The sequence below is a fragment of the Acanthochromis polyacanthus genome, chromosome 13, assembly GCF_021347895.1.
Source record: "Acanthochromis polyacanthus isolate Apoly-LR-REF ecotype Palm Island chromosome 13, KAUST_Apoly_ChrSc, whole genome shotgun sequence".
Lineage (NCBI taxonomy): Eukaryota > Metazoa > Chordata > Actinopteri > Pomacentridae > Acanthochromis > Acanthochromis polyacanthus.
The window spans coordinates 41,034,307-41,048,823 of NC_067125.1; the positions used below are offsets into that span (position 1 = coordinate 41,034,307).

At 38.8% G+C, this 14,517-nt stretch overlaps 1 protein-coding gene across 1 annotated transcript in view; it reads right to left on the reverse strand.

Annotated features, from left to right (window-relative positions):
- Window positions 1-14,517, reverse strand: part of LOC110967662 (cytoplasmic dynein 2 heavy chain 1) — a 134,439-nt gene that overhangs the window by 106,786 nt on the left and 13,136 nt on the right. Inside the window, exons 21-38 of the mRNA XM_051957789.1 lie at window positions 13,375-13,490; window positions 12,923-13,050; window positions 12,430-12,579; window positions 11,890-12,095; window positions 11,165-11,320; window positions 10,931-11,045; window positions 10,227-10,397; window positions 9,427-9,585; window positions 7,986-8,054; window positions 7,602-7,756; window positions 6,425-6,557; window positions 6,200-6,317; window positions 5,879-5,991; window positions 5,571-5,684; window positions 5,181-5,331; window positions 1,726-1,931; window positions 539-721; window positions 198-380 (exon numbers count right to left, since the gene is read on the reverse strand). Of these exons, the coding sequence (XP_051813749.1) occupies window positions 198-380; window positions 539-721; window positions 1,726-1,931; window positions 5,181-5,331; window positions 5,571-5,684; window positions 5,879-5,991; window positions 6,200-6,317; window positions 6,425-6,557; window positions 7,602-7,756; window positions 7,986-8,054; window positions 9,427-9,585; window positions 10,227-10,397; window positions 10,931-11,045; window positions 11,165-11,320; window positions 11,890-12,095; window positions 12,430-12,579; window positions 12,923-13,050; window positions 13,375-13,490 (2,626 nt within the window). The remainder of the gene's footprint in view (window positions 1-197; window positions 381-538; window positions 722-1,725; window positions 1,932-5,180; window positions 5,332-5,570; window positions 5,685-5,878; window positions 5,992-6,199; window positions 6,318-6,424; window positions 6,558-7,601; window positions 7,757-7,985; window positions 8,055-9,426; window positions 9,586-10,226; window positions 10,398-10,930; window positions 11,046-11,164; window positions 11,321-11,889; window positions 12,096-12,429; window positions 12,580-12,922; window positions 13,051-13,374; window positions 13,491-14,517) is intronic.

The window sequence follows — 14,517 nt, forward strand, 5'->3', positions numbered from 1 at the left end:
CAAAGGATCAAAAACGACTGATTTACTGACATACTGATTTGACTTAAGGATGCACTGTGTCACAAGTCAGTGAAGTAAACATAAACACATAATGATGGAGGTAGACATGAAAATAGACTGAGAGCAAGTAATTGGTTTTTGGCATCAGTGCTTGATGCCAAAAACATTAATGCGTTTGTCTATTTTTATTTTCTGACCTCTTTTCCCAGCAGTTCACATGTGTTCTTGTGATGTTTGAGGGAGTCTTGAATGGCCTGAATCTGCATAGAAACTGCAGATAGTACTGCTTCTTCTAAACGATTGAACTCATCAAAGCAGCCCCATGCTCCACACTTTACCAGCCCCACAAAGATTCGGCCCATTGACTTCACATCGATACCCTGGAAAACAATAGATAACAAAGAAAGAGCTTGTCGTGTGTCAATTACTAACCAGTATGGTATTGGCATTTCCAACAAAATAGTGTCCAGATTTAGATTAAATGTTTAAAGCTTTAGATGCTAAATCATTCCCATTATCACCAGTAGCACCTTCATACCTCATCACAGTTGAACACCAGCACCTGACGTCCAAACAGCCCCCCTAAGGCTTTGACAGACTCAGTCTTGCCTGTACCAGCTGGCCCATATGGGTTCCCCCCAAGGCCCATCTTCATGGCCTGGGTCAGAGTCAGGTAGCACTTATCAGTCAGTGGAGTGTGTACCAGCTTAGCTGCATTCCCCTGGGAGACACAAGGGGTGAGATAGACAAGGAAGTTAGAGATAAAGACAGGAGAGGAAAGCGACGATGGCCAGAGAGAAGTAAAGATATAGGTGGAGGGGCAGAATCAAGGTTCAGGGAATCCAGCAGAGGATAAAAGCAAACAGGCAGACGATGGATGAAGAAGGAAAGAAATGAAAAACAAATGAAGGACAGACAAAAAAAGAGATAGACTGAGCCTAGGGTATGTTTGTAGAGAACTGCAGAGGGAAAATACAGCAGGGCATCATCAGTGATCCTCATCTCTGCAGAAACAGTGCCCCCAAAAGGTTAAAGAAGAAGTTCAAACATAAAAATGTTTTTGTGACACCCTGAATAAATGACAAGGTAGCAATTTTTCACAGCAGTCAAGTCCTGTACCATTTAAATTTTCTACTTTTAGGGCATGTGATGGCATCGGTGGAAATGCTTTAAAAGGTACACAACATGTATATCGAAGCAGAACTCTCTTCTATCTTGTTTCCTTTCTCACAGTGAGGCTCAGATGGACAATTATCTATAATGTAATTATTAATATGGTTTGGGCTGAGTAGATGCCTAATTCTACCTTATGTGATACTGTGTCATACTACAAGTAAGTATGGTATGTTCAACATGTACAATGTCTAATAGTATTTTATGTTTCTTGGCAAAAACAGACTGTGTATCTATAAGTACCACCAATATGTATCTGTGGATGAACTGCCAGAAGAAAAATCTGCATCCTACTCCATTATATAATAAGGCCTACAGGTGGATGAAAGCAGGAATCTGTCTCAGTAAATAATGTCAATTTACAAAGAATAAATTGATCCAGTCGGACTGTTCATTTATATTCATAGTTATTTTTCAAGTAAAAATCTATTTTATCCCAATTAAACATGACTCATAAATTGAATAAAATGAAAATGTTTGTTGCTTCCTCCTTTCCTTCACTATCGACTTTCTCCAAAAAAGCAGTTTATCCAACTCTGCCTTCCAACACACCTGGTATTCATAAGTATAGTTGAACTGTGCATCCACCATGTGGATGTGGCAGCATTTGTCTGGTCCCATGTAGAAACGAAGCTGCTTCTTCCAGGCCCATGCATCAGTACTGCTAACACCTGCCTGGTTCAGCTGCTTCACCACACTGATGTTATGGATAATGTCTAGAATCAAGGCCTTTAGCTTCAGCTGCAGGATGCTGGACTCTGTGCAGGGAGACAGGCATAAATATCAGATTTGCAGAATCTGAAAAGTTCAACAAATTACAAAATTTAATCATAAAAAATCGTAACTTCTGTAAGTGTAATATACAGCATCCAACAATTATTTGAAGTTTCTTGAAAAAAAACAAATCAAAAAATTTAAAAGACAACTACTCACAGGAGGAAACACAAAGCATTTAGTGCATGCAGTGAGTTGCAGCATCTCTATAGTCTAGTTGGTTCACTGCAAAAACTTGCCTACTTAAATATCAAATCTATATACTTAAATCTGCTATACTTTTGCAATTACCAATATATTTTATGCTTTGGGACTGACATAAAACCCAGGTTCTTAAATAAGTCTACGAGGCAGTTTTTCATTCTGTTTTGCTATCAACAGATGGAGACATTTGTTGTAAGCAGACAAAATGGCAACAGCTGTTATTTTGTCACAAAACAGCAGTTTTTGTTAGCAGTTAGAAGAAATGTTCAAAGTAAAAACCTAAGATCCACTGGTGACAAGAACAAATAGGACCACTCACTGTGTAAGCAAAGCCACCATCTCAGGAGAACTTTTTGAGATAATGAGGTTACCGTGCTTAGAAGCAGAAACAACTATTTAGAAAGGGAAACTGGAATGGTGTGAACACAGCTACACTGATATTCTGAAACGTCAGAATCAGAAACAGCATCATAGTTACTAACTTCTTCAGAAGTTATTTCATACCCTCTAAAATATCACATGAACAGGGTCACAGCTAAACAAAAAATAAGAAAATAAACAAGTAATAAATATAAAGTGATGAGGCATGAAGTTTACTATTTGACCAAAAAAATGCCTCCCTGAAGAGCATTTCTTTGTCACAACAACTTACAAACCAAAATGTCTAGGATCCATCCTTGTATACATACGTGCTTGAACACTTAAGGAGGTTAGAAGCAGAGTAGTCTAACCCACAACCCAAATACAGTGTTACAGTGGTGCTTCAAATGTTAGACCAGTTTTGAAAACAAAACTCTGAATTTATTTTTCTCAAAAACTGTAGAAAGTGGGTGAAACCGCTCTGCTTCCAGACCCTTCACTTCTAATCTCTCATATCTAAAACAAGCCCAAAAACTTAGTTGGACTACACTCAACTAAATGTACTTTCCATACAGAAATTTTAGGCTTAGATCTTTGAATCAGTAATTTTTTCGATGGTTTGCTTTTCTACGTCCATCTCTTATAGTTTAAATGCTATTATCTTGGTAGCTGCTGTAACTGTATTGTTTGTAGGAATGCATTACTGATGTCATGCCAGAAGCAAACAAATACAACAAACCTTGCCAAATGTATGCCACCATGTGTCGTCTCTGTGCCAAACGACAGAAAGTTCCTTACTCCCCTCAGGGTTTATGGCCCATTTATGTAGACTGGGTAATTAGATGATCCTCTTTGCCATTACTGTATCTGCTTTCATCAGTTCTACCACTCTACAACCTCATCAACTACCTGTTTGTTACAAGAAAGACCGTAACTTAATGGGATTCTATTGTGGAAATGACTGTTGATAATTCAAGTATGAATGGCAGAGTCGTTCATGCTAGACAGTCACAGAATTAACCATTATCTGACAACATATAATAGTCTCATGATAAAATGTTTGTTATTCTACAACTATGTCAAAAAGTCTAAGGTCAAATCTGGCAGACTTGCTGTAAAATATGTCCCCCAGTAAGTTGTTGTAAAACAGGAAGCCTTTTTATATGAAATAAAATGTGCAGCATTTGGCAGCGATGTCCCATGAAATTATGCCACTACCAAGGTTATGGAGGAGCTTTTCATCTCATGCATGAATAAGAACGCTTTATTTCAATTTTAAATTCTTCTGGCAAATTTAAGTTCTCCGGAAAACTTCAGCTCTCATTCTTTATGTAGAAATATATTCAGTCCCAGGCCATTAAATTAGCCTGACAGCATCTACAGTTGTAAAGGGTATGCCCCTCTGCAGCCTCTTGAGTTTCCGTGGCGATGAAGAGATTCACACAAGTGCAGTCATTTGGCATTAATCTCTCAGTCCTAAGTAACAACCCAAGATTTAGTCAGCATGCAATCATTAGCAACACAAGAGGGAGTCTGATAGTGGAACGGAGAGCAAGTGTCAAGTAGCAATTGTTTATAAGGACAGTCTCAGAGAGGACAATTTTGTTAAGAATGTGATGAGAAACCAACAGAGGCAAGGAAGGAATGAACAACCTGCTGCAGAAATTAATGAGCCAAACGCAGAAGGAAAAAATCACTCACTTAATGTGCAGTAAATAGGCTTAACCTCCTGACATAGAAAACAAAGAGACCTGCCAGACTGGTGTGGTCTAATTAATCTAACATCAGTTGTTTTATCATGTTGATGTTGAGTGAGACTCCAGGTTATAATCAGAGTATAATCATGGGAGTACAGAAATATAATTTCAGCATGAGGTAAAGATGCAGTGTATGTACTTAAACAAGAGTGCAGATATCATCAGTTGCATAAGGCGATGCAGTACCCACATTGGTGTGACTTGTTTATACCAATCCCACCATCATTTACTATTTTCCATTTATCATTTTTCATTATGGCCACTAGGGGTCATAACAGCTTCAAATATAGCTAACCTAATGTATCATCAGACATTATACAAACTCAGACGTGAAGCATGAAGCAAATTTTAAAGGTGGCAGTTTCTTATAGTAATCACTGAATTAGTCAACAGAAATGTACTTTTTCTTTGGGTGCCACAGTATTTGGTACATACAGAACTATACAGGATAAAAATGTTTTAACCTGAAAAAATATGTGGTAATCTTAAATATGTGTGATTCCACCTAATCATTGCACAGATACTGATGAAAAGAGGAGACAAAGAAAAAGCTATTAGCTAACAATTTATCTCTTTCAAGTGAGGACATCAGCTGATCATAGATGTAAACAAATCTGACATCTATCTCAGTAACTGTGGAGCTTTGAGTTAATAAACAGTCATTTGCGATTTATGTTTTTAATTTCCAAGAAAAATGTGTCTCTAAATTGCTGCTATTGATTGAAAATTGTGTTTTATCTTCAGTAACTTTCCTTCCTGAAAGGACAGACTGTTAGAGGTTGTCTACAGCATTTGTTTAATGCAACCAAAGTAATTTAAAAGTCTGTGGCATTGCAACAGTACGTGTGCAGTTTTGGAAGAAGTAAACCCAGTCTGAACGGACACAGATGCATACACATGCACAGACCCTACCTGTGTTTGGGTGGTCATCAGAGCTGGTGTCCACTGTGGTGTAGTGTTCCAGTTTGCCATTAAGCTCTATCTCCAACTGCTGCAAATTTTGCTCTTTTAGAGCTCTTTCCACGTCCTCAGTAAACTGGATTTGCTCGGCCAAACAGAGAATCTACAGGGGAAAATAAATTGTTCAAACCCTTCAGTCCATTAGAATTCAGTTAAGAGTTGTTAGGAGTCCAGTTTATGGGTCACACTGTATTTGCTAAGACTAAAAAACAACAAATTACTGACATATATGGTCTACGATCTCAACTTGAGCAAAGAAGTACTACAAATAACCCCGCAATTTATATAACAGCTACAACTGTGTCATCAAATACAATTTGTTAGATAGCAGTGAGTGTACACCTGTGACGGATAACGAGAGGGGTCCACGGCCCCCTTCCTCCCTGCTGACAAGCATTCATACAGCAGATGCTTCAGAGTCTCCTTCATTTCCACAGACAGCTCACTTAGCCATGCCTAGAAAAATGAAAAAGTTCATGCACAGCCACAGAGGTAAAAATAAAGAAAATGCATAAAACGGAAATTAATACATTGTGTCTGTTTTCAACACATACATACGGGATCCAAATGTCCACTCAAGCATACATACAACACAGAACATACAGCATATATACACATGGAAAACCCACAGAACTCAATGACAGTTTTACCTCCACAAGGCTGGAAATTCGTACAAGGTTTCTTAGTGGTACTTTTTCTCCTTCCAGAGAACACATTGCGACAATGTGCTGGCACTGTTCATCAAACACAACACTGTGGATGCCTGCACAGATCAAACACATGCAGATTATCTTTACTGTCCCACACAATGTGATAAAACAAGCAATAAAAGTACGAGAGCAGAAAAGGGACTGAACAGGGGATTATGAAACAGAAGAGAATGGATCAAAACAGGTAAACACCACAGAGCTGAGCATGACGACAACAAAAAACAATAAAGAATAGAGCACAATAAAATAGTGGTGTTTGACCTGCAAAGAGTTTCTTGAGGTGTGACTGGATGACAGCTGGATTGGTTGCCTGTCCTAGAATCTCTAAAAGGTCATCATCTCCTATGAAATAGAAGCGCGGGAAAGCAGAACGCTTCTCCTGCAATAACCAAATGCAAACACATTAAATAAAGAAGCTGTGATAAATGCAACTCATGTAAAAAGGACTACACGTGTCTTTTCGAACATAAACGTATGCTTGTGTACCTCCAGAAACTCATTGAGGGACTTTTGGCAGCGCTGCAGCTGATCCAGTATGGTGACCAGAGAGCTTCTGATTCCAGCCCTTGAGCTCAGAGAAACAACTCTGTTATCCCTCTGGATGTCCGACATTATTGACCTGTTACACATATAGAGAAAATGTTTTGTTATTGTGCATAAAATACAGTAGTTTCTTTAAAAATACCATTTCTATTTGTCTATTAGCAAAAGATATTTCCTCCAAGTTTATTGATTGTCAGCCAGTATAAATTTGAAACACAAACAGAAAACTGGAATTAAGAAGTTGTAATTAACATCCATGTCTGTCTAGACTCGTTTAATACGTGTAGTGAAAACTCTGAGGTGTGTAAGTTCATCAAACAGAATAGTGACTTCCTTGTGTTGACATGTTTGGCCATTAAGAGTGATTCTCATAGAACACAAAGTTGTACCTTTGACAGTGGACGAGGCTATAAAGATAGATATTTCTACTACAAATTCTCAAATGTGAATGCTTTACACACATCTTCAATCCAGCACCACAGGAGATTTATACTCCCATCACAATTTTAATATGGTCACACTATTAGTGTCACCAGTTCAGTATCTGACCAAATGTGAAACATGGTCCTAATCACCCTTTCTGTTACAACGCTAAGTAAAGAGCTTTGAGCTTTCATTCTATTAGACATATCAGCACATGGATTTTTCAGAAATGACCAAAAATGTGTTTTTGATAGGTCATAGTGAGCTTAAATTTTCACTATGAATTTCTAATCAATTCAATCCTCAAGTGCAAGTAAACATTCTGTCAAGTCTGAAGAAATCCCCTGAAGGTGTCCCAAAGTGTCAGCTGTTGCTGAAGTTTAAAAAATACATCACAACATACATGCAAGACAAAAAGAGAGAAAATATTCTCATACAGGATATAGATATAGTATTTTGCAGCCAACATGGACAGAAACAAAGACTGAGGTTTTATGCCAATGTGTTTATATTCACATCCAGCTGGCAGTGCTATATTTCACATGCATGAGCGTAGGAGGGACTCCTGCAAACACGTGTACAAATTTACCACATATATTTTTGACTTGCTTTTATCTGACACACAACTTTGCAATACTGAGCCAAAGCTCTCTGGTCAGCATGTCAGGATTTACACTATGTACACACAGAAGAGTACCTGAAGTCTTCATCAACCCGTTTGAAGCGGGCCTCCTCTCGGGGCAATGCTCCTCGTCCAAAAATAGGCTCCAGATAAACCCAGCGCCTCTGGATAGCATTCAGACTGAGCAGGTACTCATCTAAGTCTGACAGACGAACCTCCCACAGACTGACCTGGATAAAAATGGAGTAAATCTAACAGCACTGGTGGGTGTAGCTTCATTAAGGACTAGACTTTTATATACAAGGTACAAAAAAACACGTATTAATATAAGACTAAAGCCATTGTTTAAATTCTATGTCTTCATGAAACAGAAAATGATTTGAGTTGCTTTATCCAAAAACTTAGATGAAGCACTTAAAGTTTTAAAGTGTATTCATGGACTGAAGCCTTTGAGCTGACCTTGTCCTGGAAGCTGCGGTAGTAGGGGGAGTCCTTCAGAGACTGCAGCAGACAGCGGTTATCTCCCACCTGGGTGGGCAGAGAGTGGTGATAGAAGCAATGTTTGCTAATCCTTAAGATTTCATTTAATGACACCAGGTTGGTATGGTATGCATTTTCCTGAAGACATTTTCATGCCTTCCATGTCCCCCTATCAAGAGGCCAGCTCCTTTCACTCACCAGTCTTAAGCACTATTTAACAAAAATGATCACACCTGGGCAAAGTCTGAAGATGGCAACAGTGACATCAACAACTTAAGGAGCCCTGACAGATAATTAAATGCTAAAAAAAAATACTGCTGAACAAGCATTCCCATTTAGATAGTACCTGTAATAAATAAATTGCACAATGCAGAATAAAAAAACACCTTTTTAGCTCACAGCATTATTAGTGGTAGCAATGGTGCAGACTTAGAGATAACTTTATATGCAAATGCAAGGGTAATCAGTCTATTATGTGTATCTGTATTATCACTCTCTTTAATTTACTTTTAAATTTTTTATTACATCAGGCAATCTTGGGGTATGTCTGTGTGTTTGTGTGTGTGGTGCAGAGATTAAACTAAATAGTCAGTGAGGTAATGAGGGACCGTGATATGTTATATATATTAAATGTCAGCTGTATCGTGGCCAGGTGTAAATGATGACTGAAATTAAAACTGAAGTTTCTCACAAAGGCACACACAGTATGTGCTTTTGTGTTCGACAGAGCTGCTCAGTTAAGAATACTGGGGACAGTTTGCTCAACAACATCATATTTAAATTAGGCAGGAACTATTTTTTTGTTTAAGCTTCCTCAAGGTGTGTAGCTGGGAGAATGCCAAGAGAGCAAAAGAAGTGATTCACTTTAGCAAACATCTCTAGCACTGACACTGCACAAACGGGGATTTCCTGTTGCACTCTTGACGGAAAAGTACTTTAAAATGCACAATATGACTCAAAATGGTAATAAGGTGGTAAGTTATGATTTTAGTCACAGTGCTTAGAATTGAAAACATTTTAGAAAAACTGTTTTCCCCCCAAAAAGTCCAATTTATGAGAAACACCACAATGTAAAGAAATTAACTGCAGTAGAACAGATGTGAGCAAGGATCAGGCTGAGTGGGGATGAGAGGATTTCTTTTCACAGATGGCTATGTTCAGGAAGTCAATCTTATGACCTCTCACTACAGGTGACTGGAGCAATAGAAACTAGTGTTCAGTCCAAAAAGATAAGAGTGTTTGGCAGTGACTGGAAACAGAAGGAAAATGTTGTTGTAAGTTAACATACAGTAAAGTAAATTACTGATAGAATGCTAGTGACCTCAGTCTACCAATGATTCAGCATGAAAGCATGGACCAAGTATGTGTTTTGTGTTTGTATGCAGTAGGTGAGTCTGTCTCTTTATGTGTGCATGTCTACCTGGTTTACTACATCCCTCCAGTCCTTGATGAGGGTCAGAGTGCGTCCACTGTTGTCTGTGTACTCAGTGAGGGTGAAGGTAGCTGCAGCTCCCCACAAGTCCAGCTCCCTGAGTGCTTCTCTGATTGTCACCTCCGCCTGAGCACGACTGTTCAGATCCTGCATGGTTGTACAGAAACACACACACAACCAAAAACACACACATCTGCATCACTCCTCTGGTGTAGATGGCAGAGACTTTATCAATGTGTCAATGTGGAGATGTTATATACAAGAATTTATGAAAACATCCAAATCTAAGATGATTGAAAAACAATGCAATGTCATTGTAAAATTATCTCATTTCATTATAATTCACCAAATTCACCAAAGAAAACACTACAGTAAATAAACATTTGCACTCAAGAATGTTTAGTAATATCTAAGATTTCAATGAAACTAAAAGGTTGGTCAAACACCAAAACTCATAACACGAGCAGGAGGCTTGTTTCTCTCTCAAACTGATGAAAACTCACACTATCAGTGTTCTCTAATGATTTAAAAGATTTGATTACATGAGTAATGTTTGTAGGAACAGTGGAAAACATTTTTCTATGTATAATGATCAGTCCCAAAAGACTCTAATTTGTGTAATTAAACTGTACAAATGCAATGCTTTCTGCTATGCTGTTTCCTCCTTATTTCTTACATTTTATTTTTCTAAACAAACCCTTAATGAAAAATGATTACAGTCTTAATCACAGATCTACGTTCCGTGTCTCTTTGGAAGCGTGCCCTTTCATCAGCCTGTCTGTACTAACCTTGAGCTCCAACGCCTTTTCTGTGATCGTATTTGCAACACCAAGAAGATCGTTAAAGGTAAGTCTTTCTAAGGTGGTCCCTCTTGGGAGACCCAGCAAACGAAACATATCCAGCCAGTGGTCCTGAGACAGGTGTTCCCCACGTACGTACTTCAGCACTGGAACCATGTTCTAGACGTGCAAATGAATAAACAGAAACATAAAAACACTGAAGGATTTGGACCACGATCCCCTATCAAATCAGAAAGAGCAGTCACCTCTCACATTTGCATAGATCTTACATTATTGCTTCAAATACAATCTCATCATATATTCTCATTTATACAATTATTGCTCTCAAGGTTATAAAAACTTTAAATATGGTTTATATGTGTCTATTCATAGCAATCTGTGGGTATATTATGGTCCACAGAGGATGAACTCTTCTAAATTTCAGTGATGACATGACCTTCCTTCAGCTTCCTTAATTATTCGTGTCTCCACTTCCTAAAATTCACATAAAGCATAATGTAACAGCTGAAGGCCAAGCACGACATTTGCTGAATTAATTTATGCTCACTGAAAAAAAAACACAAACATTTAACACCTTGCAGAATCTAAGAATAGTTGAATTGTCAGTTCATAGTCTAAAAGTGCATTAAAAAATACATTGAAACTGAAAAGAAGACAATGGTATATTATAGTTTAACTGTACTAGTTAATACCTTGTATTTGTCTACTTCCCCTTGTAGTTTTACAGACATGGCAGTGGGCTGTTCCAGTTTTCTTAGTCTGTCCTGCCACATAAACAGAAACTCCTCAAACACGTATGTTTTACTCCTGTAGATCAGAAAAATACTTATTAACACACGACAGACCGCAATGTAATTAGGAAAGATTACAGGGACAACTCCAAGTGAATGTTGAGATTTTTGGGGCCAAAAGTTCTGACTCTCTACCTGAATGTGATCCAGTCCTCCTGGGCCTTCTCTGTGAAGCCCTGCTGCCACTCCTCATACAGACCCCACATTTGGCTAACCTCCTCCATGTCTCGTTTTGTCTCTTCTGCCAAAGAGAAATCTGGAACGTCCAGATCAAAACACGTACAGTCTTCACTGTGGAGGGGAGAAGAGCAGAGACAAGAGGACAAGTGTTTGACATCCATGTTGCCAAACAGCACTTTCAACTGAGCTTAGATGGTATTCGGCACACTTTTCCTTTCTTTAAGTGCTTCCAGATACAAATAGAACATGAGACAAATGTAGGCTTTGACAGGAGATTTCTTGGCTGCTTTGTACAGTGCCTAAGCCTGTAGTGCAATTAGGGAAAGGCCACAAAAATGATATTATTTCTCAGTATTCCAGGGTACATATGCATATAGTAATCCAGGTCCGAATATTGACTAGTGCTAAATACAAATAATAACATCTGGTAAATACAGTCCATAAATAAAAGTAAGCATGGACAAAAATGCATTCTTTTTTTAAAGGGTGATTTTTATATATATATGATCTTGTTACATCAGATTTAGTTGCTAATAACCCCATCAGCAAAAAAAAGGCTTTATATAAGTTATTCTTTTACCACAGTAGGAAGGCAACAAATGTCCTTTGCACTTAAGCTATCGTGAATCTCTCATTGAAGAAAACATCACGATGAATTCAGCAAACTGAAACAAACTTACAGCAGTTTACTGCGCACAAGCTCTAGCTCCTGGAACTCTTGCTGTTTCTCCCTGATTGTTTGGAGACAGACAAGTAGGGCAGCATGATCACCAGTCTCAAGCATCTCATCTTTAGGTTTCAGCTGGTCCCAGCGTGCCTTAAACCGCTCCAGATCTGCCCTATAGGCACTGATATGACCTGCCGCATTAGTTCGCATCACCTCCATCTGAGAAGGGAACATGAAAAAGACAGAAAGCAACACAAGAACAAAGTCAGAGTCAGACAGGAAATAAATTATTTGTGTCAAGAGGTGAAAAAAGACAATAAATGGATAAAGGAAAACAAAGGTACTGTAGGAGAAAGCAAAAGCTGTTTTAGAAAATTTTGATGAGTGTGTGTGTGTGTGTGTGTGTGTGTGTGTGTGTGTGTGTGTGTGTGTGTGTGTGTGTGTGTGTGTGTGTGTGTGTGTGTGTGTGTGTGTGTGTGTGTGTGCGTACCTGCATGCGTGCGTGCATGCGAGAGAGAGAGAGAGAGAGAGAGAGAGAGAGAGAGTTTGTCACCTGTTCTTTGATCATAAGCTGGTGGCTCTCCATAACAAGCTCTAGTTTGTCCCACTTGGCCCTCAGTGAGGACAGAGAGTCCATGCCGGCCCCGGCCACCGCACGCAGCAAGCGGTTCTTCTCTTCAGCACACTGGAACTGAGGTAGGATCTACACATATGCATAAAAATATTATTAGCTTACTCAAAACATAGAATTAAAGGACACTTATAAATCAGGTATCAGAAATAGGACAAACAGCATAAATGTCCATGTGATTCATGTCATGGTCTTGACTAACAGCTGGCAAAACTTGCATACTAAAATGTAAAAGATTTTGTTTTATCTTAACTATTTTTGACATGTAGCAAAAAGATCTAACTGAAAGGTGGAATAGTAACCTTAATTTCATAGTTTCTAGGGAATAGGAGAAACTTATTTTCACAAACCTAAAGCTTCACGCCTGTCATTTAACAAAGTCATCAATCAGGGATGAGGACTGTTTATGTCTTACTTCAGGTTTGCGAGCGAATATCTGGCTGTGTTTGCCATTTGCCGCCCCGATCTCCTCCATGCTTTCTGGTCGAGTGGACAAGGCCTCCATTGATTCTGATACAAAACTGTCTATGGCTTGTGTGTGGCCTGAAAGTAAGGCAGAAGACAATTTGCATTCAGAAAGGATACAGAAAAGGAAAGAGTGAAAGTGAAAGCCATGGAAATGTCAAGGGGCAGACAGAAGGGAGAACAAAATCGAAAGAAACGAGAACAGAAAAGGAAATGGCAACTGCAAAAAAAAACAAAACACTTGGCTTGTGACTAATGTAAAATGCATGGAGTACTGTATAAAAAAAATGTTTACTGCTGTAAAAAAAAGAAACAAAGTGAGTCTGGTGAGAGTGTTTGTATGACTCCTCAAAAAGTAATAAAAATAAATGGCAAACACAAAGACAAAGTGTCTGTGCTTACCTTGTATAGACTTCCTAAGGGATAAGAGCAGCATGTCGAACAGCCTCTGGATCAGGTCATCAATGACAGCTTTTACTGGCTCACAGTTGACTGTGATGCAGTCTACCTTCTCCTGACTGACAGAGGAAAAAGGTGAGAACCACCAACTCGACCGTTAGGCTGTCAATTTCCTAGAATTGTAATGTCAGATGATCTTTCATCTGAACATCTAACAGCAATAAATACACTTGTTCTGATGCATCTACTAAAGGTGATTCCAGCAGACAGCCAAAGATAAGATCTGGGCTATTTCTTCAACAAAGCACTTTGATAAAGTTTTGAACCTGATATCACGTGTTTAGTGCTGCTGTAGTGTCAATTTGTTTCAGAAAGCATTTTTTAAACACAAACTTCACAAATGTTCTGCCTTTAGATATCAGAGTGGATGATATACTTTATCATACTATACATACACCGCAGACAGTCACTAGGCAAACTGCATACTCAGAGATTTACTGAATTGTTAAAGAAGTACAATGCACTCACACAATCCATTTTTTAACATCAAAATGCTTGAAAAGAGAAAAATGAGTTTTGTCTTTCTCAGGAATATTTAAGTGTGAACAATTATTAGGCAACTATTCTCCATTTCTAAAGTAAGTGTAGCAAATAAGTAACACAAAATAACAAATAACATTTTTGGTCTTTCCAAAGGACTGCACAGTGGAGTAGTGGTTAGCACTTTGGTCTTGCAGCAAGAAGATCCCCGGTTCAAATCCCGGCCTGGGCCTGGGATCTTTCTGCATGGAGTTTGCACTCCCCAGAAAAACAAAGACTAAATATGCAATAAATTAAATTTATTCAATAACCAGAATGTCCCCCTTTCACTTTGATCACGGCTTTCATTCTTTCAGTGATGGAATGTGAGGTTCTTCAGTGTGGACGGTTCTACCTCCCCTCACTCCCGCACAGCCCTAGAGTTGAGCTGTTTCATGGTGGTGGATGGTGGACTGGTAAAGATGCAACTGTTCAGGATTCCCCAAAAGTCCTCAGATGGGTTGAGGTCAGGGGAGTTTGGCGATCATTCTTCCTTACGCAGAAAGCCAGGTAGATGCTCAGAATGCAGTTGCCTTATACGGGCAGCGTGAGCAGGGGCACCATCTT